The sequence below is a fragment of the Cyprinodon variegatus genome, unplaced genomic scaffold, assembly GCF_000732505.1.
Source record: "Cyprinodon variegatus isolate N-32 unplaced genomic scaffold, C_variegatus-1.0 Scaffold783, whole genome shotgun sequence".
In the NCBI taxonomy this organism is placed as follows: domain Eukaryota; kingdom Metazoa; phylum Chordata; class Actinopteri; order Cyprinodontiformes; family Cyprinodontidae; genus Cyprinodon; species Cyprinodon variegatus.
Window position 1 is genome coordinate 354,052 of NW_015151236.1, and position 24,238 is coordinate 378,289.

General features: G+C 37.4%; 1 protein-coding gene across 2 annotated transcripts in view; it reads left to right on the plus strand.

Annotated features, from left to right (window-relative positions):
- The window catches only part of LOC107098493 (ecto-NOX disulfide-thiol exchanger 2-like), a 245,190-nt gene that overhangs the window by 206,950 nt on the left and 14,002 nt on the right, over positions 1 to 24,238 (plus strand). For both annotated transcript variants that reach the window (XM_015396212.1, XM_015396214.1), the window contains one exon: positions 13,602 to 13,757. In XM_015396212.1, coding sequence (XP_015251698.1) covers positions 13,602 to 13,757 — 156 coding nt within the window. The remainder of the gene's footprint in view (positions 1 to 13,601; positions 13,758 to 24,238) is intronic.

The window sequence follows — 24,238 nt, forward strand, 5'->3', positions numbered from 1 at the left end:
GGTTTGCACAACTTTATTCTGGTCCACTGCAGTTTGAGGCTTGGGCTTCAAAACTTTTATTTTCAACCATTCTGTTCTAGATTGCTGCCGTGTTTGCGATTATTGCCATGACTCAATTTGGGTCAAACCTGAACTGACTATACAGTATGTGCAAAGATTTACCCCTAGACCCAGAAAGGCTCAAGCACAGAGTATTGACAAAATCAATGCAAGTTATTCAGATTCTAACCAAAACAAGCCAAAATTATAGGCGGACATGTTTTTTGCAAAAAGTATTTTTCTGCTAATAACCCTTTCCAAATGGCCCGTAAATGGCCTGTACTTATATAGCGCTTTTTCAAGTCAGGAGACTTGACCAAAGGGCTTTACACTACATTCAGTCATTCACCCATTCACACACACACTCACACTCTGATGGTGGCAAGCTACATTGTAGCCACAGCTGCCCTGGGGCTCACTGACAGAAGCGAGGCTGCCGTACACTGGTGCCACCGGGCCCTCTGACCACCATCAGTAGACAATGCAGGTGAAGTGTCTTACCCAAGGACACAACGACACTGAAAGTCGGAGCCGGGGCTTGAACCGTCAATCCTTCGATTTCAGGGCCCTTTTCATTGTCTTCTGGTTGAATTTAAACTGTCTCTTTAGAATTACACGGGCAAATAGTTTTTACCCAGTTAATCTTCACTGTAGAATGAATTACTTAAGAACAGAAATGGCCCGATAACTTATCTCAGAATTATGGGCAGCAGCAACAACTTCAACCATGACTGCTTTAAAGTCATTGTTGATGTCTTCAATCCCTATCATTGTGCTAAGGCATTGCTTTGATATAGATGGGTTGAGGATGAATTTGATTTTCATCACCAGCTTACTACTATGTAAACCCTTCGGGAACAGAGATTATAATTGTTTTGCTGTTTTAGAATTTGCTCTCTCTTTTTTTAAGCTTCATTAAACTAGCTTTTATTGTAAAAAAGTAGATCACTTGTATTATGAAAAATGCAATACCATAAAAACACAAGAGGGTTTATCGCAGAAATTTGCGAAATAGAGTTGTTTAAAAGACAAACTTCATTTAAAAACACCCCAATATGCAAAACAGGACCCAGCAGGAATGTCAGCCTCAGCTAAAAAAGATTTGATGCACATCTATGGCTGTTTAACTTCTTGAACCTAAAATTATTAAAGTGTTTGCTGCCGCAGTCACAGCCCACCACAAGGAAAGCTCTAAGCTTTGTACACATATATTTTGAAGTTATCAGAATTAATTTAGATACACCTAGTTTTGCATGGATGCACATGTGCTCAGACACTCTGGAGAATAGATAAGCAGCTTCCAGGCGCTGTCAAGTGTTCACTGAATAAACAAGCATCCCTTTTGTCTGTTACATCCCACTCACCCTCAGCTGTTCTCCAGTCGCACCAAACCTGAATGCTCTGTACTCTAGGAAATATGTGGAAGGTTAATGTCATGCTCATTAGGTACTCATTGATAAAGTTGTTTTTATATCATTTTAAGAGCGTAATGGATCATTCCCACACAGGTGTTTACCTAGGTTAACGTCATCAATGCATCCCAATGAATGCGAATAGAGTAAGAATTAAATTTTTTCGGAAATGTGAGATTAAATAACCTGTCATGTGCTTGAGATCTGCTATATACAGATAAATGCTTTTAAAGTACTTATTGTGTTTATATTAGGAGCTGAACTGATGATGATGAAACCTCCGATTTCAATAACATTACATATGACCAATAAATAAATATTGGCTACACAGTCATAAGTGGTTGAGAACCACCAAAAGAATAACAAGCCTAAAATTGTCCCTGTTTAAAAAGGTGGCTGTTCAGAGTCAAAGCATATTATTGGAAGTTTAATTGGAAGGGAAACCTGTTTAGAAAAGAAAGGTGTAAACGCAGCATGGGTAACCTCTGTTCTGAGAACATTGTGAGTGAATGCCATTTTTTAAAACAAGCACAAAGTGTGACATGGCTTGATCAATGCAGTGTTCACTCAATGGTTGAAAGTCTTCTTCTCAGATGAATGAGTATAGGTCTATATTTGGAAGTCATTTTTAAGTTAATATCCCAGGGTTTAGATGTGTAGAACAGAAGCACAGAAATTAAATTGCTTGAGGACCTGTGTTAAGTTTCCACATTATGTGATGATTTTTTTTTTAACCTGGCATTACCCAGATTGATGTGTAAAACTGAGTTAAGTTCTACGTAATCAATCTGGGATGGCTGCCATTCAGTCTGTCTATGAAAAGGAGGGACGTTTAGTACAATACTTTGAGCTGATTGGGTGACGTGCCAGCTAGTACCTGCCTTCTATAATACGTTTTCAGCGAATCGTAGCAGGGAATCATGACATTTCAGATTCACTAGCTTTGGCAACTTGGTCCATGAGAGCCACCAATGGAGACATGGTAATCACAGTAGGATTCGTCTGCAGCTTTTTGAGTGTTTTCTCAACTAGAGGGGTAACCTGCTAAATCAAACTTTTTCAATGCACAAAGTGCTTCTCTTTGTCCTTTTTAAATGAGAAATTATCACTATTTAAGCTAAAACCGAGTCAATTGCTGTATCGACAGGTGATTTCTCCTGCATAGCTCTTTTTGTATTGCCCTGGCAAGGCCCTTCTGTCATCAAAAACACTGCTGGCATGTCATGGGTCTGACCCGCTGGTGTTTACGAGACAGACGCTTTAGCAGGAGTCTTCAAAATGGATTTGTTGTGAAACTGAAAACTCAAATCTCGCGACAATCCAGCTTGCAGTGCAAGTTTAGACTTTTTTGGGAGCAATTTCATCTTCTGGATGGGGTCTAAGGTAAATACAATCATCTAACAGAAAATTTTTTCATAGTTCTCTCTTTAGACAAACCTTATGGAAATGCTAATTTGATGTTCCAGTAGACTTTAGCACATGTGCACACTGCAGAAATTGCTATTACATGGTGTAATTACCATGATTTCTCCTTATTTGCTTTACCAGAAAACGTATCTGACCAGGTCACTGAAGGTGGCTGAATTTAGGCAGAAGATTTCCTTACCTCTAGCATAAGGTACGTCAAAAAGAAATGGAACAGCAGCTTTACGGATACTAAAATAGGACTTTTCTGAGCCTGCTACTACATTTACGACAGCCATGTTTTCCCGCTGAAGGCTGGGTATAGTTAAACCTTATGTGTCGGACATAGAATAAAGATTCTACTGGGAGATATAGAGAGATTGATGTAATAAATTCACACAGTGGCGTGACAGAAGGACAGTTGTTCTCTTGCCCTGCAGGCAAAGGCATCCAAAAGGTTGCACTAAAAAGAAATGAGGCTGGAGATGTTTAAATGAAAAAAACAGAGATGGTGACTCCTGGCAGAGATTGTGAAAAGCTTTAGCTGGCAGAGTTCCAGGTGGCATGGCTATCGCGCCTCATTAGAGAATATTATTCACAACCCCTTGCAGCAATTGCATGTCTTCCCTTCAACCTCCCACCCACTGCAGATAGCTGGGAGCGACGTTTACCCTGGAAATCAGAGGAGGGGAAAGGGGAGGAGTGAAGACGATGACATTAATAGCTGTGGGCTTCACACAATCAAGTCCCTTTTTTGACATTTTTTTTCCCTATCTTCACCTCCCGATTTACTGGCTACTCAAAATGCAATTACTTTGAATAGACCTCCAGGACAGAGTTTAAAATCAAAAGGACATGATCAAAAGGAAGAAGAAAGAAAAGGAATGAGTGTAATAATCTCAGAGGCAGCTATATACGTGTCCGTAGGCACATTTCAAAGAAAGAAGAGGTATTTGCGAGTTTCATTTTTCCAACCTGACAGAAAATACAAAGTGAAGTTCATTGACAAGCGCGGTAAAAAGGATCAGACGGATACGTGGCCACGTGTGGGTGGAACCTCCCCCAGGTTTCTTTTATTGTTCTCCTTCAAGAGAAGCTCTGTGCTCTTTACCTCTCTGTGGAGCTCCTACAAAGGCAGAGTAACACATCCCTCCTCTCTCACTATAACCGCAAAGAATTATGGCTAACAGTACAGCTTATATATACTGTGAATTATTCAATAGGCATCAGTAGTAGAGACCCGCATGCATTGATTACTTCACTGATGAGTTTCTTTTGGAGACAAATGTTTAGTTTGGAAAGTCCCACAATTTTAGTCCAACAGTTTCCTTAATAAGTGAAGCTGAAGGCGGCGAGCGGACCATTTAACCTTCAAAAAGTTAAATGGTTTTTAACTAATTTAAATACAACACATATTCCCAAGAACATTATGTCCCAGAGACCTCAGCTGCTACAAACCTAGCAGATGTGATTGTGTTTGCAGTAATTGTATTGTGTGGTCAAATGTGTAACAGTTTTTGTGCTAATCTTACATTTCACTGATACCTTTGGATTATCTTTAATTTTCTACACAAAACTATTTACTTTCGAGAATTTTTCTCAGGCTTTATATATTGAGTGCTTGTACCTGTCTGTGTATAATCTATTTATGTTTACTTGTAGATGCTGCTTATTACCCTCATTCCTTCCCCCACACAGTCAGTACAAAACCTCATTACAGCATTGATCAATTGATTTTAAAGGCTTATTGATGTTTTGTAATGCAGTTGGTTTCGGACGGCTTACTTTATTAAAGTTAATCAGTAAATGATGACAGTAAATAAATAAGACAAGTAAAATATTATCCAAGATGTTTCTATTTAGGTGAACATTACTAAGAAAAGCAATATAGTTATTTCAGCCACTTTCAGCAGAAAGCCATAAAGGAAAATTGGCAATAAAAGTTCATTTATGTTATGTCGATGCTTAGTATTTGAACTTTGTACTCCTGTGTTCCAGGAATATCTTCAAAAACTGCTGGCTAAGAATTCACAGTTTCAGTCCTAATCCTATGGACATACTCTACTTTCTACACAGGAGTTAAAGATGCAGCTACTGACGGGGCAGAAGCAAATTGCTGCTGGGTGCAAATTTAATTTGCTCCCTAAATTTAAAATGTCTTGTTTCATTTTGTCTGTAAAAGTGGAAAACACTAAGGCAATAAGTACCTTGGTAAGTAGATAGATTGCTAGAAGTATATCTGCTATGTTAGGTTACGAATGTCCTTCTTTGTAATCAGAATTACAGAACGTGTATTCAGTTTCCTTAAATAATGCAGTGCTATATTGTAAATAATACCTGTTTGACAAATTAAGAGTACCTCTTAGAAGTTCAAATGCTTTACAGCTCTGGTAAAAGTTTACTGTGGTGTAACTCTAGAGGGGAAACGTTTGCCATCCAGACTTTTAAGGTTATTAAAACATTAAAAGCAATATAAGGTAAAGCCACAGCAATTTAATCTAATTTAAGTTTCAGCATTGGCTATGGCACTACTGTACTCTTATTTTGGTCATCAACTTATTCAGCAGTAGATTCTGAGTTCTGGTTTAGATCCCTTTTCTGTTGCAGTAACAAGATTCATGAGCTTCTGCTTGAAAGCAGAATCCATATTTTTATCACCCATTGCTAGTCTAGTTCAATAAACAGCAAAGAACCTTCACACCACCAACATGTTTATTTCTTGGCCTGATATTATGACACTTTTGTCCTATTACCCCGCAGAATATTTTTCTAAAAGCTTTGAGGAGGATTAAACTGACCTGGGAAGACAAAGTGACATAATTGCAGAGGTGATAATGGTCCAGATACCACTAGTGTTCAAATATGACCACAACATGGTGCTTTGTGCATGTGGTAAAAAAAGTAGTATTGTGGTAGTGTCTATAAAGGACTTTATGTCAGATAAAAAAGAAAGAATTGCTTAAAACCTTCAACAGTTACAAGTATTGATGCACATAGTGGCAATCATGAATCCTGAAGTTAGATACGGTTGTGTTGCTCCACCTTTCCAACTTATAATTCTAAATTTTGGGTGCTTTCCAATGTGCATGTTGTCATCTGAGTTTAAAAATTAAGACGAAGTAATGTCCTCAAAAAAATGTAAAATGTCTGTTTGGCAACACAAGAAACACGATATCACTTAGTGAAGATGTTTATTGGTTTGATAGGATACTGGAAGAGGGAGGCAAATGGAATGTGAGTTCATGATTTCACAACACATTCGAAACGTCTGAAAAATCAACAATTAGACCAGCAAATACGAAAATAAGATTAATAACCACCAAGATGCATTTTAAGGAAAATGAAATCAGCAAAAACAGCTGCAAGTTATTAAAAGTCCATATCAGCACCGTATAGGGAAAGCTCCGGGACACCAGGGGGAGACAACGATCATCAACACATATGCAACCAGAACATAGAAATGAATGCCAGTGGACCAGACCCTCAGCAAAAACATAAATAAGATGCCTTCTATAAGACATCTGAAAGAAGAAAAGAAAAAGTAGGCTTTCCTTTGAATCCTTTCTTAATGCTTTATACCTCTTAGGATCCAGTCGCTGTTTGTAGGGTCACATCCCGCATGAGATGTTTCCATTTTCCTGCTGTCTATCTTTAGTTATTGCAGCTTTTCTTCTTTTCAACATTTTTTAATGCATGCATTTTTTTGTCTTTGTCGGGTAGTGTAATTTTATTGTTTGCTTTCCAAATTTCTTAGTTTGCAGGTCATTTTCATTTTTGCTGTGAAATCGTGCATTTACACAGCTTTTACACCCCTCAGTCACAGTAAATACGTAAGGATTTTTTTGTTGTTGTTGCTTTAATATTTAATACCCAGTCAAGCTGAATAGAGCATTTTATCTTAAGATATTTGCCCAACCTGACAGAAGGCCTGAGGTTTAGTACTGGACTGTTACACATACAGGAGGTATACAGATATCTGTCTCTGCACACATCTACATAAGATCCCTTAACATTTCAGTCGAGCTGAGATCAGGGTTTTGACATTCAACGCTGGAATGTTTCCAGCCGTGTGTGGGATCTTTTCGTATTCAGCACTACTTGGCCATAAGGCTTTATTTGATGCATATGTCGGTGGCCTTATTTGGGCTAAATATCAGATGACCTAAAGACGGGTGGCCCCGCAGTTGACCCTAGAATTCTTTGCTGTTTAAAATCAGGCTATAGATAAGTTCATGTTGGACTCAGTGACTGAGAGGGAGCCAGATTCAGTGGTGCTGAACAAAACCTCAATCATCACCATGGTATGAAGTGGAAAAACATTTCTACTTCAGTTTCATAAGCCAAGAGGAAATTGTCTTGTGGTTTACTCATCTGAAGCTCTATAAATAATGTGCTATCATTACTTTATTAAACAGAATATACTTTCTTCTTGGTAACCATCCAACCAGGCATACTCATTCATATTTTTAACTTATCGTACTGCTTTTAACATTTAGCATGCAAAGTGATGAATCTCGTGATTGTAAATGTGGAAAAAAAAAAATATCACTGAATCCAAGTATTAGAATGGAGTTCACCATATAACCCTGAATATTGTGCTATTGGTGACCTCCATGAGCTATAACAATCCTTTACACAGACAATCACAGTGGCAATTCCTAGAGCACACCACCATGATGTTTGTCATTTGGTAACAGCATTCAAAGTAATGCTCTTAGTTTATGAAGCAGAAAAACTTTATATTAGTTTTGCCCACACATAATTGACCGGGACCAGAAAAGACAGAAAGAAAAATGGTTATGAGCTGAATTATCAGTGCGTCAAATCACTGCCTGTCTATGCAAAGACTCTCTGCAGAAACTACAGCATTTCTAGAAGAGAAATTTTAGAGCTGTTTGTGCCATCTCATAAAGCCATTTAAAAAACAAAAAAATTTTTTTAAAGTAGTCGTGTTAAGATTATGTTATTTTGGGACATAATTACATCCCTCTGGAACAAACAAAACTGTCCTGTACAAAATTTTACTTAAGGACAAAATATACTGTAAAGTGCCAAAAAACAAACAAACAGGATCTTCACCCTAAAAAGTTTTTTTAAAACAAATGGTAGTGCATAAACCTCATGAAAACACTATGAACTACAACTGAATTACAAAAAACTGATTGGTAGAGTTTAAAGACTTTGCAAGTACATTGATTTCTTGAATTGCATATAAACCCAATAAATTTTGCTTGCTTTTTCTTTTTTTTTATATTAAATGTTTTCATTTAATAGCATAAATCTAATGACTAGACAATCCCTTCAGGAGAGAATTAAGGGTAAGTGATGCAAATGCCTCACAGTGGGCAATTAGAGTGAAGTGGAGCACCCAAAGGGACGGAGGACATGCGGATAGAGCGCGGCAAATTTCTTCAAACTTTCAAACTTTTCTGGCAGTTCCCATCACATTAACCAATTCAAGGACAGGATATTTGTGTTACATACAGAAACCCAGCACAGCAGAGAAAACATTTTTTTTTAAGCACGTTGCTCCTGGGAATGATTCTGGTGGACCCAGGGACGCCGGTGCTGATGTTGTTGTTCAGCTTTCTGTATCATACAGTCTGCCAAGTAGGAATGGGTACCAGAGTTGGTGCTCTCTGACCGAATTCCATTAGTACTATTTATGTCAAATCAAATGGTACCAGTACCTTCATTGTGACAGAGAGGGATTGGAAGACTGGTCGATTTTCCATGGCTAACATAGCTAACACAACACTCTACGCACAAGAGCATTATGATGGTAGAAGCCACAGCTACAGTAAACAAAGCTCAAGCATGGCTAACCATAAATGTTTGGAAGGAGGTTTCCACTATAATATTTGTAAACCAAAGTATAAGACCAGGGGCGGTGATACCTCGAACCTGAGGAAGCATCTGGTTAAGTTCAAGATTTAACAGTTTTTTAACAGCCTCAGATCCAAGGTTCAATTCAGTTTATTTATATAGCACCAATTCACAACACATGTCATCTCAAGGCACTTTAAAGTTCAGCCAGATCATACAGTCAAATTGATTCAAAGTTTTCTATCTAAGGAAAACCAGTCGATTGCATCGTCTCATTGACTCAAATGCAATCCCCCACACTAAGCATGCTTGTAGCAACAGTGGAGAGGAAAAACTCCCTTTTAACAGGAAGAAACCAGGTTACTACTCCTGCATTCTGCAGCGTTAGCATCTGTTAGCGACTCATTATCTACAGCCAGGTAAGCCTAGGGTTTGAGAACATGTTTGCATGGTAGAGATAATGGCTACAATTAAGTATTAACACCAATTTTCAGGTACCAGGCACAGCTTTGGTATCTGTTCAAATGCAAGAGTACCCGACCCAACCGCCAAGGTTAGTTAAACAGACAAACCTGCAAGTGGATGCATGCTCCTTCTATTGGATGACAGTGATGCGCGCTGGGCAGAATTTCACTGCAGTCAACGTTTTCTGCAAAGATTGTTTGTAAGAGAGAAGCAGAATGTGACATGTAGAAAATATACCTCATTTACCTTTAGGAGATGCTGGTATGCTGCAGAGCAGCAAGCTGTCCAAACACCTGCCTTTATTGAGATGGTCACTTGCTTCCTATTTGGTTTTTCTCTGTTTTTAGTTCAAGCCATTAAAACTTTTTGGAGACAACTTTGTGAGATCAAATGACCTCTTCTTGGACATAAAATAGTGAGTCTGTAACCTGCTGGAAACAATGTTTTTAAAGGTGGCCTTAGAGCTGAATATCTTACAGACAGAATAACAGTTTTATTTATTTTTTTGTCTTTTTTAGGAGATCAGCAACTTTAAAATCCTTCTTGTCTTACTTTTATTTTCGTTATATGACCCACCAGACCCAGCTGACAGCAGCATCAGTATAAACCAAAGCTGTAAACAGAAAAAAGTGAAAACAGCTGCGTGTCATCATTCACACGCTGCCGCCTGAAATGTTAACCATTTCAAAATTCTAATTTGGATCCCAACAGCAAATTCCAACAGTAAGAGAAGCTATTTATGCAGAAAACTACATGCTCATCTGTGTCCACTTACAGCATGCATTATAATGAGTTGTGACTGAAGGAGAGAAAAATAATGGATTGTCAGTGATGAAATGTGTCCTCTGGCTATTTTGTTGAAAATGGAGATGAGACAACGGTGGTGAGGCTGGAAATCCAGAGGAAGAAGTAAATAATCTCCTTTATTACACACAGCTTGGCTACATTTTTGCTTCAGGTCTCAAGCTTTTAATGGCCAGGGATAAATACACAGCGGAACACACACACACACACACCAACACTCAAGCACTCTCTTTAGTGGTGAAATGAGCAGCACCGCTGTGAAATAGCACCCTGATGTAACCAGATCGTTTTCTCCACGTGCTCTGAAATCTAGTTTGCTTTCTATCGATGTAGAAACTCATAAGCATATATCCTCTTTATACCACTGGAGCAGCAATGTGTCACACAATAAAGCGTGTCTTCCAAGGTCTGTTTACAATGTTTTCTTTGGATAACCTCCCACATCACTGCTTTTGCTGTTGGAATCCATTATTATTTACTTTTTCTTGTTTTTTCTTCTTTAAGCGAAACATTTTGCATTCAGGCTGCGGATGTTTCAGTTTTCTTAATCCACCATTTCTTATCTTCCTTCTTACCCTCTATCCTTCTTCTCTCTTTTTTTACAATAACAAGAAGAAGCAATCAATTGCCATAGCAACAAAGATACTTATCCCAGTTTCTCACACACCTGGTTACAGACTGATGCTGAAGCCATCAGTATAGATGTACATTTTTTCATTCATTTTCTGTTAATCTTAATGGCCTCATTTTTTCCCATAACATACTTCTAATGTCTGCCCCCTTCTCAGTTTTGTCCTTCAGCCAGTTTTATCTGTCTTAATATATGTATTTCATCCTGTCCTTCCCAGGCTCTCTAATCTGTGTCTTTAGTGTGCATATTTCTTTATTCTTTCGAACTCTCTGTGATTTAACTCATCAATTTATTTCTGCTGCAGTGTGCTTAAAGGAAATTGGTTTTCAGGAGAAGTTTCTGGATCAATATAAGCCAAATTGATGCTAAATAAATATTTTCTTTGACTTTTTTCATGTTTGAAGGGTAAAATAATCAACACCTACTAATATATTTCAGGCCCCTTTAAGAGGATACATTTCTATAAAGTCACACCTATAAGTTCAATTTATAATTTTCCAAGCTACGATAAGCATGAAAAAGCAGAGCACAGGGAATTAGAAAATGTTTACATTTTACTTTTTTTTTCTTAATTCAACTTAATGAAATTAAGCTTTTTTAACATTGATTTATAAGCAAATTAAGTCACTAAATTTATCTCTGAGCTCAGGTTTTTGAAGCATTTCAAAATGAAAGCAGGGGACAATTATCTGTTTTTTATTTACCATCAAAATAATAATATTCCAGGGTTTTAAACTAGACCTATGATCCCAAAAGAGCACCGAATCTAACAGATGTTTTAAAGTAAACAAAATGTGCTTTAAACTTCATAGTATGTTTTTGAAGATTGGAAAAAAAAAAAAAAACATTGTGGCATTTTTATTTTATACATGATTAAACTTAAAGCTGCAGCCTGTGCTGCATTGAGAAACTTACAGGTATTAAAACCCAATATTTACACAAATTATTGTAAGATATAAGTCTTCTACTTTGGTACCTAGGATATTGAAGAAATTATTTGAAAATGATCTTTGGACTTGACATTTTTACAATCAGAACCATCTTTATTCACCAAATCACCATTCATATGTGCAGTTATTTTACAAAATCGGAAATAGGTGGAAATGGTGCAAATAGGCCCCGAAATCAAACAAATCCTAGCTCAGATGTTCAAATGTAAGAAGGAACCCTTTGAAAGGTTCTAATTATTGAACAAAGGAAAGGCATTAACATTTTATGTAAACATTTGATTTTATTGAAACTTTGAACAATCTTAATATCAATTTGTATGTCATTCCAATAATTGTAAAATGGTTTCCTTGTCTGTATTTTTATTGGACCATCCTTTTAAATCAGTTTGCTTGTGTATTTTCTCAGTCATCCGGGTCATGACAGCTGTCTGGTTGCCTTGCAATTTTAGCCTGTTTTTTGGTACAATTTGTACGGTTCAGGGAACAACAGTGTAGTAACTCAAGATGCTCTATGTGATGAGACCTTCATGATTTAAGACAAGACCTTTAATGTTAAGTGACACTAATACCCCGATTGGACAGATTTTTGTCCCAAAGCCAAATTAAGAAGAGACTTCTACCTTTCCTGGATGAAGAGAAGCAGTTTAGTTAATGTGTTGAATTTCTATACTCAATCCTAATGCAAAATTCCAGTTTTTTTGTTTTTTTTTTTAAATAATGCCATACCTGTTGACAGACTCTTCCACCTGAGCTGTGCATCCTGGCAGCTTGTCCAAAGTTACCAGTGGGCCTCCTTGCAGCTTTGTTTGTTTTATTTTTTTGTTTTTTTCTTGGTGCTCTCTAACAAAACTCTTGGGACTTCACAGAGCAGCTGCATTTATGCTGAGAATAACACACAGCTGGAGTCTGTTAGGTGACTTTCTGAAAGCAATTGGTTGCGCTGGATTTCATTAAGGCATATCAGACCAAGGGGATGTAATTACAGAAGAAACATTTACTGTCTACCTTCCTCTACAGTTATGCACCACTTGGGTTGGTTTTGCACATAAAATCCAATTAAACAAACAGTAAAGTATCATGAAATTCATTTTGACTTGAACTACAATTTTATTCCTGTTTTATTTTTCTGTTTTTTTACCAAGTTAAGTTGTTCTATGAAACCATTTTAGCATGTTGATTTTAATTAGTCTAATATTGAAACCCTGAGGGTCTCATTCTCCCCACTGTTATTACCCAGCATGCTGTGTTTAATAGCCCACACCTGCATTTTGCAGCCATGCTAACATAAATCATCTAAAGATTCATTTTCTGATAAGTCTGATTCATCATGTTAGTTTTTATTTATGCGTATCATGATACTGATTCCATCGACTTTCACTCAGTCAGCAAATACCGTGTTCTTGAAAGTCTTTTTTTCTTCTTTTTCCTCATATCGAGGGCATTGCAGTGTGCATATAATTTCTGGTGAAGGATTTGTGCTGCTGCATGCTCACACACAGGTGCGTGTGCATTAAGCAACCTGTCGAATAAATGTCAGCTCCAAATCCTCTGCAGGTGAAGCCAAGGCACATGGTCCAGGATTCAGTCATTTGCATTTCACTTCATTCCTTACAGGCACACAGATGCACTTAAAAGCGTGTGTGGCAGCTTTGGATGCTACCATCGTTTATACGCCTGTGTTTGGGTTCATGTTTTTTACCCACTGCTGTGTAAATCAATATTGCAAATAAATCTTATCTGTGATTTAGGTTTCAGACCCAACTACATTATCTGTGAGTTCATCATTCAAACAGCTGGGGTGACAGAGAAGGAGTGACTCAGTGAAAACGTCTTAAAATATGCATGTTGTTTAACAGATGATTTATTCATGAGGGGGCTGTGTTTGCCATTAAGTGTAGGCTGCCGCTGGGTCACTGATGTCGGCTAAAGATTTACAGAGAGGAAAAAACAAACAATTTGAAATGAGAGCATATTCTGTACGGGTTGAAATGATAATAAACACGTTTTTTGTTGGGGTTTTTTTGAGAAGATTTTTGTTTGATCTCATTTCTGTTTCTTTGTTGCTTTCAGATTTTGATCCTAACCTTGGTATGATGGCTGGGATAACCCCCATAAACCCAATGATGCCTGGCCTCGGCATGGTGCCTGCACCCGTCTCCCAGGACGTACCAGTCGTGAAGGAGATCATCCACTGCAAGAGCTGCACCCTTTTCCCCCCCAACCCCAGTAAGCCACAATGCGGTTCTAATCCTACATTAGGCTGCCGCCACATGTGAGACGCCATGTGCTGAACTCACCACTGGGCTGGAGCTAAAAGAAAAGAGCCCAGAGGAGGGCATGATGAGGCTGCAGAGATCCTAATAAGGGCATCCACTGCTGATAAAGCCAGAAGTTCACAAGTTATTCATTCAAAGGAATGAATAACTTGTGTGGATTATGCCAGATTTTTATTTTAGAAATTCAGTGCTCAGTTTAATGCATTTTTAATGGCCATTTACTCTAATCAACAACTACTAATTAATCTAAGCACCTGGATTTATTTCTCTAGCTGTTTTTCATGGGAAGTGTTCAGCAGCAAGTGGGGGAGGGGCAGAAAGTTGACATGTTAAAGAAAGAAGGAAGATAATAATTCTTCTGTGTTGGGTGGCAGTGGGCAGAATGTGCCACCAAGGAATGGATTTAATCCTGGTTAGAATAGCAGGCAGCTGATTCATGATTGCAACATCAAGCTTAAATCAGACCAAGCTTAAAGGTACGGTGGAGGATATTCGTGAATGTTTGAAAAGACCCGCCCTCTCCACTTTAAAAAATAAAAACTGTGTATGCACAATCTCTACCCGCTCCTGTGAGGGAACGCCTATTAAACACGTGCGAGAGCATGCATAACCCCATTTTCCTCTTGCACGCTCTGTTTATAAGTTGCTCATACAAGCTTACTTTCCAAAAGAAGATTTGCAATTTTTCCACTTTGTCAGACTCACCACTGGTAAGTGTAAGGCTACGTTCACACTGCAGGCCTTGATGCTCAATTCCAATTTTTTTATGAAATATATATATATGCGACTTGTATGTGATCTCCTGTGTGAACTGCAGTTATACAACGCAAATGTCCCGCATGCGCAGTAAAGGATGCAATGACGTCACAGGCCAGCGTGCTCTATGTTTACGGAAGTAAACATGAATGGTAGTGCCGGCGCGCATTTACCGATCTTTTCCAACCATAAAAACTCATTCTTTTAAATATGGTTAAACATAAATACTGCTCCCCGCATCATCATCTGCCATGGTCACTGTTTTTCTTGCCGCTTCTGCGTAGCAACACGCAGAATGGTGACCTTTGTCACGTATTAATGACGTTTAGGTCGGATGAATGCGACCTGGCCGTTCACACACAGGTCGCATTTGAAAAGATCAGATGCGTAACGGATTCAGGACCACATAGCCAAGTGGCCTGGGTCGGATTGGAAAAAAATCGGATCTGTGTTGTTCAGACAGCCATGAAAAGATCAGATACAGGTCGCATATGGGCAAAAAAAATCGGATTTGGGTCACTTCAGGCTGCAGTGTAAACGTAGCCTAAATGAGGACGAGCCAGTAGGACGACCTTATGTAAACATATCAACAGAATGACTGACAATTAGGAGAACCACTTATTTTGATGATCCACCCGGAAAAAGAACATCCTCCACTATACCTTCAAAGGTTTAAAAGTCAATTCAACAATACTGTTAATCCCAAAGGAGAAAGGAGGGGAAAAAAACAGCTATTGGTTTAAAACTTTATTTCCCACATTTTCAATGAAAATATAGTCTGGTTCTGTTTACATGTAAACATTGGGCAGTACGCAGTGCAAGAAGGCCTGCTGTCTTTTGTCTGTTGAGACCAACTTCAATGCACAGTTACCAATGTGATCGCAGTGAGAGAACTGCGCTATGTTCAAACCGCACACATTTTTTTTATAGGTGTGACGCGCATTAAACTCTGAGAAACTCTGCTCATAGTTCATTTAATTTCTTCCACCTTATAAGAGTTGGTTTAAAACTTTACTTAATTTCAACCAAAGAAGTCCCTATGTTATATCCAAGATTAATATTTTATTATCTTATTGTTTATGTGTAAATACCCAGATGAGTAAGGCACTTAGACCTTGTTGGGATATTTCTTATGTCTTTCTATCCATCAAATTAGGATGTTGGTTTCATCTATTATCCTAAAATTGATTAATAATGTTTTTTAGTTTAAGTTCAGTATTGTCATGGCATTATGAGGCAGTTTTTAAATGATTAAAGCATTGAAGTGGGTGTAATTGGTGAAACTGATTTAACCATGAAACTTAAGTTTTTGTTAATTAAGAGTTAAAATAACTATTCTTTTCTATGTTTTTCTTTAAGGAAAGATGTAGAAGATAAAGAAAGACCTCTGTAGGTGTTGCATCAGCCTCAGTATAACTAAAAAGAAAAAAATACTATGTTAGTCATCCCTGAATGTTTATTAACTTTGTTCTTTTTCTGGGATAATCAAAATGGAGAGGATGGAAATCAAAAATTAACAAGTCTAGTTTAGCCGTCATATGTAGGTTATAGTGGTCTATATTTTTAAAAAATGCATGCAGGGTGCAAGAAAACAATATGAGCCAGTAATTTTTTGTAAGAATTGAATACTGCTTTCACCACTCATCTTTTTTTCATCCATGAGGGGTAATAAGTTCTTTCTAAAGATTTTTTTTTTTTTCAAATCTGATGATCTGATATTTACGGGTTAAATCAAATGACGTGTCTAGAGGTTTATATATAGCAGGCTGTACATTATGCAGTGTTTGGCTTTAAACAAGGTGCCTGGATGCTCAAGGGGGCTTCAATAAAAACCTCTTTCAGCCTCCAATGTTCCCTGGTCCAGGAAACGCCCCTCCTACTCATGATCCACTGTGTTGTGAATAAATGTTATATCCAATTACCAGCCAGCTGGGCATTCATATTATGTTCTGATACCTTTAGAAGTTTATTGCCCTCCCCGGTACGGGTGGCAAATATCTTTTATAATCAGATATTATTCGGACTGTCATATATTGTTTATGAACACACGCCTACTAGCTGTGTGTTAGAACAATAAATGAAAGAGTGATTCAAGCACTGATCATGATCAAACAGTTAATTCTGCACATACATGGAATAAATTCATCGCAAGTTCTGTTCAAAATATAAGAGTTTATTAAGATAAATCATTCAGCTCCAAGTCAAACATATTTCAGTTTAGTGCTCTTAACTAAAAGTAGTGAAACTAAACTAAACTATTATGTACAAGGAGGAAGGGGAAAAATGGTTGAAAACCATATTACAGTTTAAGATGGATTTGAGTTTGAAAACCAAAGTTTATCTGGAAGAATTTAGGATAAGATCAAATTAGCTTTTCACTAACTTAGAGAAATTGGAACGCTTTCAAACCAATTCACAATGCAAATCCATGAGGTGAATAAAACATTATGTTTTATTAAATTTGCTTAATCGGGAACCAATAACCTTCAGTCAAATCATTCTTTACCCTCTTTGAAATAGCTAGCAGCGAATAGACATCAGGATTCCATTAAATGACTCTTGGTCATACTTGGTAATGGAAATGTAATGAGCATATGAGGAACACATGAACACTAATGTTATATCAGTGTTTAAACTCTTATTGAAATAAAGCTTTTCCAAGCTTCAACAACAGCTCCAGACATATTACTGTAGCATAGAGTAGAATGCAGTCCATCCTGTTAGCTTTGTCTTTACTCATCAGTAAACGCATGAAATGATCAACATCTTTAAAAGACATATCGTTGTTCTGTCCCTAATTGTGCCAGACCTGCCAACCTCTGTCCATGTCCGCTTGAAAGGTTTGAGTTTAATCCAGCAGCAGCTTAGCAGGGCAGACTCACAGCAAAAAGGGGGGGTTGTCCTTTGTCCCATGCGGCTCACACCAACACCAACGAGACTTTCTCCTCTAGTCCGACTCTGTAAGTTCGGAAACTCAAGAGAAATGTGTTGCAAAAAAGTCTGTTTTGCAGAAATTTCGTTATGAAAAGTCAACCATCATGAGTTAACCTTGATTTTTCTAGAGATCTGGGCCTTTGGGCCTGGCGACATGGTTTTGTCTCTTCCGATGTGAAACCCCGGGCAGCTTCACGGAAAGAGAGTCAAATCTTATGTGCTGTGGTCTTTTACTGTTCTCAACACAGAGGGGGGCAAGACCTACCTCTGTGGGAGTTGCCATGTGGAGCAAGTTGGCTAAAAAGGGGATTGCAGAGCAGAGAAGAGAGGTCTCACAGCTGTTTTATCAGCAAAACTACATATTCTTCTCTGGTGATCATGTTAAGACAAAACAAGGACATTGGTTCTCAATGTCCAAATTATTAACGTGGTTTATGGCACAACAACTGCTACAAAGATTATAAACTCCACATGAAATTTGCAGATATTGGCTTGTTTATTTCTTTGAGTGTTTTTTTTAAAGCATCAAACTTAATCCTTAAAATATCTCTGGTGTTTGAGTCGTAAAACAACTCAGATATTTCCTTTGCTAGTAATAAAGAGACGAACTGGGAGTTTTAAGAGATGCGTTACTGTATAATTTGTCTAGAGATGCGTGGCCCAGCCTGTCATTTATATTCTAACTCTCCAACTCTTTTCTAATTATGGAGAATGATTGATGTTACCTTTGTTTTTGGATTTCCTTGTCTTTTTCAAAACTGATTATATTTCTGAAATCATACCGTAGCTACATGGTGGCACAGAACGAATTTACCTAAATTTCTGTAAAAGCCATTATTATTGTTTTAACTCTTTTTTTGTTTGTATTTTTCACTTTGATGAACTGTTGAACAATTTACTGCAGGTAAAATGAGCTAATTAATGTTGACTTCAGCTGCAAACATTTCTTTCTGCTTAGTTCCCAGGAGACTGAAGAGAAATGAACTTTTTTAGGAGAAGTTACACACCCTGAGGTTAAATAAAGGATCAGCTTGTCTAGAAAATCCCCAGAACTTTAAATCCTGTCACAATCCATCTCTTAAACAAGTAAAACTTTTTCCCTGTGTTCTTTGTGCCGTGATGTGCATGCATAAATGGGGAGGTTGAACAGACTGTTCAATTTGTTTTAGACCATTTTTTTTTTTTACTTAAATCTTTAAATGATCATTTTTTTGACGTAGGATAGAAGCTTTAGATGCAGTTTGGGCTCAGGATCCTTTAAAATTTAAACTGGAAAAGTATTCATTTGGATCATAGGTACCATCCTGACCATAGTACACCTTTTGTTTTTTCACCTTTTACCTCCCTGGTTTCTTTCCTTCCAACCTGTTATTTGTTCTGTTTTGATCCCATCTCCGCTCCATATGTTTGTTGCTGTCACCTCTCTGGCTCTTAAAAAAAAAAGAAAAAAACAGCTAATCTCAAGGCCAGGTATTTTCAGCAGCTAGGCAGAATCATCCAGACCTGACTTCTCTCATGAAAGTCAACTAACTGAACAGGCAGACAACCAGCATGTGAAACGCCCAGAGGGAAGTGCCTTCCATTACGATGGTGGTGGATTGATAGTGCAGCTCGGTGGCCCTCAGAGATGTGCTGTCAGGGTCTGCAGATCCTTGCAGCGTCTCTCCAAACAAATTAGTCTTGAAAAGGGCCAGAAGAACAGCAGTTCACACTTATGTGCTAGTTCGTCTGTTCGCCCCACATGTAAATTGTCATCATTTCTGTTTGGCTCCCAGAACAACAGAATATATTAGAGGGTAATGTTCTGTTCTCATTCATAGCATTCAAAGAGCGACAAGGTCTGAAGTGAGAAGACGCTTTATAGTGCAGGCTACTTAAAGGCTAGATGATGCTGAGGTCACAATCATTAATAGCCAATCAGGATTAACATAATGATGTAAATGTTACTGAGGAATACCATTGCTGTCTATTAATCCACTGGATAGTCGATAAGCCAAAAAACTAAAGTCACTTGCCGCCATCTTGGTACTCCTTAGTCTCATGGAGTCGCGCCATAAACATGCGGACATGTGTAGCTGTGTAAATACATTTCACAAGCAAAAAAAAAATATATATTTGCATACAATGTTTGCAAATAGAAAAATACTATAGCATTAACAGGCATGTAATTATGTCTTGATGTAAAATCTTAAAATATTATGTAATTACCGTAACAATGCAATCAATACATGTATATTATATGTATATCATAAATTTAGCACGTTTGGCACATCATCAGATAGTGTGTGTGTGTGTGTGTAATATTCTTAATATCTAAGTACAGTATTATTATCATCGATTAACACGCAAATTTTGTTGTGACAAATTTTTTAATACTGAATATGTATTGTGATGTGCTTTTTTTTTTAACCATAAATTGCAGTAATCTACAGGTGCTATGGAACACCAAGTGTGTGTCAATGTGATTATTTTTATTTTGAAAGTCTTAAGCCCCCCCCCGGAATGAGAAAATCATTGTTGTTGGATGCTGTAGCGTACGTATTGGTTACATTGTGACCAGTCTAACTAGGGAGTACCAATATGGCAGCTGGTGACTTCACAGCAACGTGTACTACTACAGCCAATCGAATATCCAGTCACTAAATAGAGATCAGTGAGGAAAACAGAAAGAGGGAATTTATACTGGTGAAGCATCTCACTCAGGACGCCCTGAGATAAAATAATGCATAACTTTCAGCCTTTTGTTGACACCCATTTCTTTCAATCATCATCATCAATTTCTATCAAAAGTGAAAGCCAACACTACAGCCAAAGGCGGTATTCCACACAGAAAAGCAGAAAAACTTAACTAGACAAAGCTGGAGGAGCCATATTGGGCACTGTAATACTTATACCATGCCATTTAGGGGCGCAGTAATGCTGCCACAAAAGTAAAGAAAATAGAGGAGGGAAGAAGAGAAAGAGGAAAACCATCATAACAGGAATCAGAAAAGAGGTGTACACCATAGAGGACCAAGATGTGTTGGAATAAATACAACTATAAATTTAATAGATTCTGAAACACATCTGTAAACTTTTTGGCTTGACGGTGTTTGTCCAGCCAAGTCAGAGGTGAGGAGAGTCCTATGTTCATTCTCTTGTTTCTGTTTTTCTGCACTGAACCGCCGAAGGGACACCTTCAGACTCTCTTGGAGTGGATATTATTAATTAGTAATTAGTTATTAATTAGTAATTAGTTATTATTAATTAGTTATTGGTTTTCCTTCTGCCTCATGTGGAAGGGACTCCCATCCAACCAATATTCAGGCAGATATACCCAAATTCATATAGACGAGGCCTAAATCCTCTGCCGTAAACAAGCAAAGAATGGCTTCTTGTGTTACTTTTTTTTTTTTTATTAATACCTAGTTAGATAAAGCTCTGACTTCTTGAAGTTGATTTCTCCTATTTATATTTACTGAATGTCTTGTAATTGAGGTATTTATTTTCTCTAAAAAAAACAACATCACCTACATGTGTTTAGTTTTAAATTAGCTCCAGAATGAATATCTTATACGTACTAACCTTATCAGTTTTAGTGACTTCCCCCTTCATAGTGCTGGTACTGACATTTTTGGTTAATTATTTATAAATCAGTTTTTATCACTACACTGTTCCAACAATTTGACAAGTTTGCATACTAGCTAGTGACTCAAAATTAGATTTGTGGATCGTTTTGATTTCAGTGTGTGGCCTCTTCTCGTGTCAGAAGGTGATTGTAGTTAAAAAAAGAACAAAGAATACCTTACAATTCACTCTTTACACTGACTGTAAAACTTTATTTTAGGAAGAGAATAATCAGAATACTGTAACTCTCCTTGCCTCATTGCCATATCCAGCATGTTCCATTAGAGTGGCTGAACCAAGCAACCTTGTTTTACTCTCTTATTTTAGCCTTTCTTTTACAGTATGTGCTGATGGTCTTGCCTTTTCTCGCTCTATGGCAGCCAAAAAAATATTTTAACACATAGAAAAAAAAACTTTCCATTTTTAAAAACCTTTGTACATCTGTCCTTCCCTTGATTCTATTTTAAACATATCAATGGTTTTGAAAGGCTTTGCTTTTCTTTTTTTTTAAACTAGCTTATACCCTCTCAAATTACTGTTCTTTGTGGCAATACTTAAAATATTTGCCATGTGAAGCTCCAACATAAAGCAGATTCTTGACTTGATTCTTGAGATTTCCAAATTGCTACCAGGGTGATCAAATCCAACATACTCCATGACATAATGCGGTTGAATGCCCCAAAAAATAAAACAAGTACTTTTAATCTCTCAGCCTTTCTTCAATCTTCTGAAAGTCTGGCTCTCTCTCAATGTCTGGTAGCCTAAATGAACTTAAGACTCCATGTTTCAAAAAAGTTTCCCATCTCCTTATTTTATTTGGAAATAACAAACTTTGTCAGTAAAGCTTCTTCCCCAGAGTGTATCTTGTGTAGTCTAATTCGATAGCATTCAGAGTAGTGCCTTTACTTCTTTATTAAAGATTTCTTAAACTGTACACGATCATGAGCCGATTTTTGATGCATGCTCTTAAAGGGTTCCCGCAAATCCCTAAAAAGTCTTAAAAGGAATTTAATTTTTCAATATAAATCTAAGGCCTTAATTGGTATTAAAATGTCTTAAATCAATCTTTCATAGATCTTAAAATTGTTACCATTGTTACCATTAAAATTGTCATAAGATTTTATTTTTATAATTCATATCAAACATTAAAATAATTGACAATACATTTTCTTACATTTACAGAATAGCTCGCTGTAACCATTAATCCCCCCAAACGCCAGACACCATTTAGACGTTGGTTTTTTGGGTTAAATCTGGTCGATCCTTCATAGTCTTGATTTATTCCAGAAATCACTATTGAAAATTGGGCTGGGTTTGGTCAGTCTAATTTTGTCCCACTTTAGATATTGAAAAGACATTACAAACCCAGTTTTCGACGCCTTTGCAACCATCTAAAAATTATGACTTTTAACCTTTCAGTTTTTTTGACCAAATGTAAACGATGGTTGGATTTAAATCATGTCGTATTTTCAATGTCGTTTCAAGCTATTTTTGCTCAGTCTCTATAGCGTAACCAATAAAATAAAAGCAACGTTGTGGCCTGACTTTGTGGTGATGCACCACAAACTTTTTATCTGCACCATAGATATACATATAAGAGTAGACCCCGCATTGACCGATTTCTCCTATGGGTGCTGACGTGATTTGATGGCGCCATCTTGGGGTGGTCAACGCCTCCGCTCAGTGCAATGTGTTGAACAGGCATATAATCAAATTTAATCAACTTTAACTTGCTGAATATTGAACTAATTTCCACGGTTTTGTTTTTTTTGCTAGGTTTGATGCAGGGTCTATTGTTATATGTATTTCAATGGTCTGGACAACATGGGGAGATGTAAAATTAACAAAAATTATCTATCCAGAGGAGCTTTCTGCATGATTAAAACCATTACCAGGGAATGTACATGAGGCACGGTGTATTTTGTACAAGATGTCATTCAAACTCAGCATGATGGGTGGGAATCAAGGCAGTGTAGTCACACATGCGAAGCGTGAAACTCAAAGCGTCAAAATCAAGTTACAGAGAAACGACAGGTAGTTCTCAGTTCTGTTCCATCCTCGTCTCGCAATGCCTTCACAGCCATCTCCAACATCAACAACAGCACCAGTAGCACCTAATGTCCGCATAATGTTTGGCGGTACGCCTGCAATGAAAGCAGAGGTTTGTTGGCTTTGAGGGAACAAAACTAAAGTTCATGACTTCAGTTCAAGAGTTGTTAAATATATATGTTTTTTGTTTTGCTTTTTTTGCTTTTAAATTGAAAGTTTTTCAAAATTTGCAAAAATGTACTGGGCCAAAAAGTAATGGTTTGTTAAAATAAACATTTGAGTAAATTTGTCACAACCAGGGTTTTCTTGTGTTTATTGTGAAGTTGGTCATTACTTTTTATTTCAAGTTGCATTAAAAAGTCTTGAATTTAACTTGCCATATGCTGTAGGAACCCTGCTTTAAGTATAAATAAAACCCAGTGGAAAGAGAATGGTTATTTATAGATGTGTCACAAATACTCATTTAAATGTCTATTTGTAGGACTCTTACTTCCAGCATCGGGAAGTGTTTTCTTTGTACCATTGAAAAAAATGTTTCATGACCCAACTTTTCTAAAAGTGTTTTATAGTCCTACCTTAACTGTTAGTAAAAAAACAGGATACTTTAGAGAAAAGAGAGAAAAGGCTTGATTGCCTCACTTAGTAGATTTAGGTCATTTTTTTCATTATCTATAGCATTTACAGCTGGCTTTCTTTGTGTGCAGAAAGCCAGCTGCCATGCAAGGCTTTCCTCATAGCTAAAGGTAAAATATGGCAGGTATATTGGTTTGATTTCCAAGGACTTTAAAGTTTTAGTGTCTGTTTTACAGAAGCTCTGGTGTTCTCCCAGTGGGACACGGCAGACAGGTGGAATATTATGGTGCCAAATCATCACTTCAGAACGCATACTGTCAGAAGTGCTTTCAGCTGTGAAGTAGGGATTTTCAACAAAACACTTCCATGAAAGTAAAGGAAGTATATGACATGCACAAATGTAAAAAATATGCATTTAAAAATTATTTCACTTTTTTTATTGCTTTTATGGTTCTGTTGTGTTTTATTCAAACAAGGATTTCTAAAGCAGGTGAGGAGCTCGGCTCTACCTTA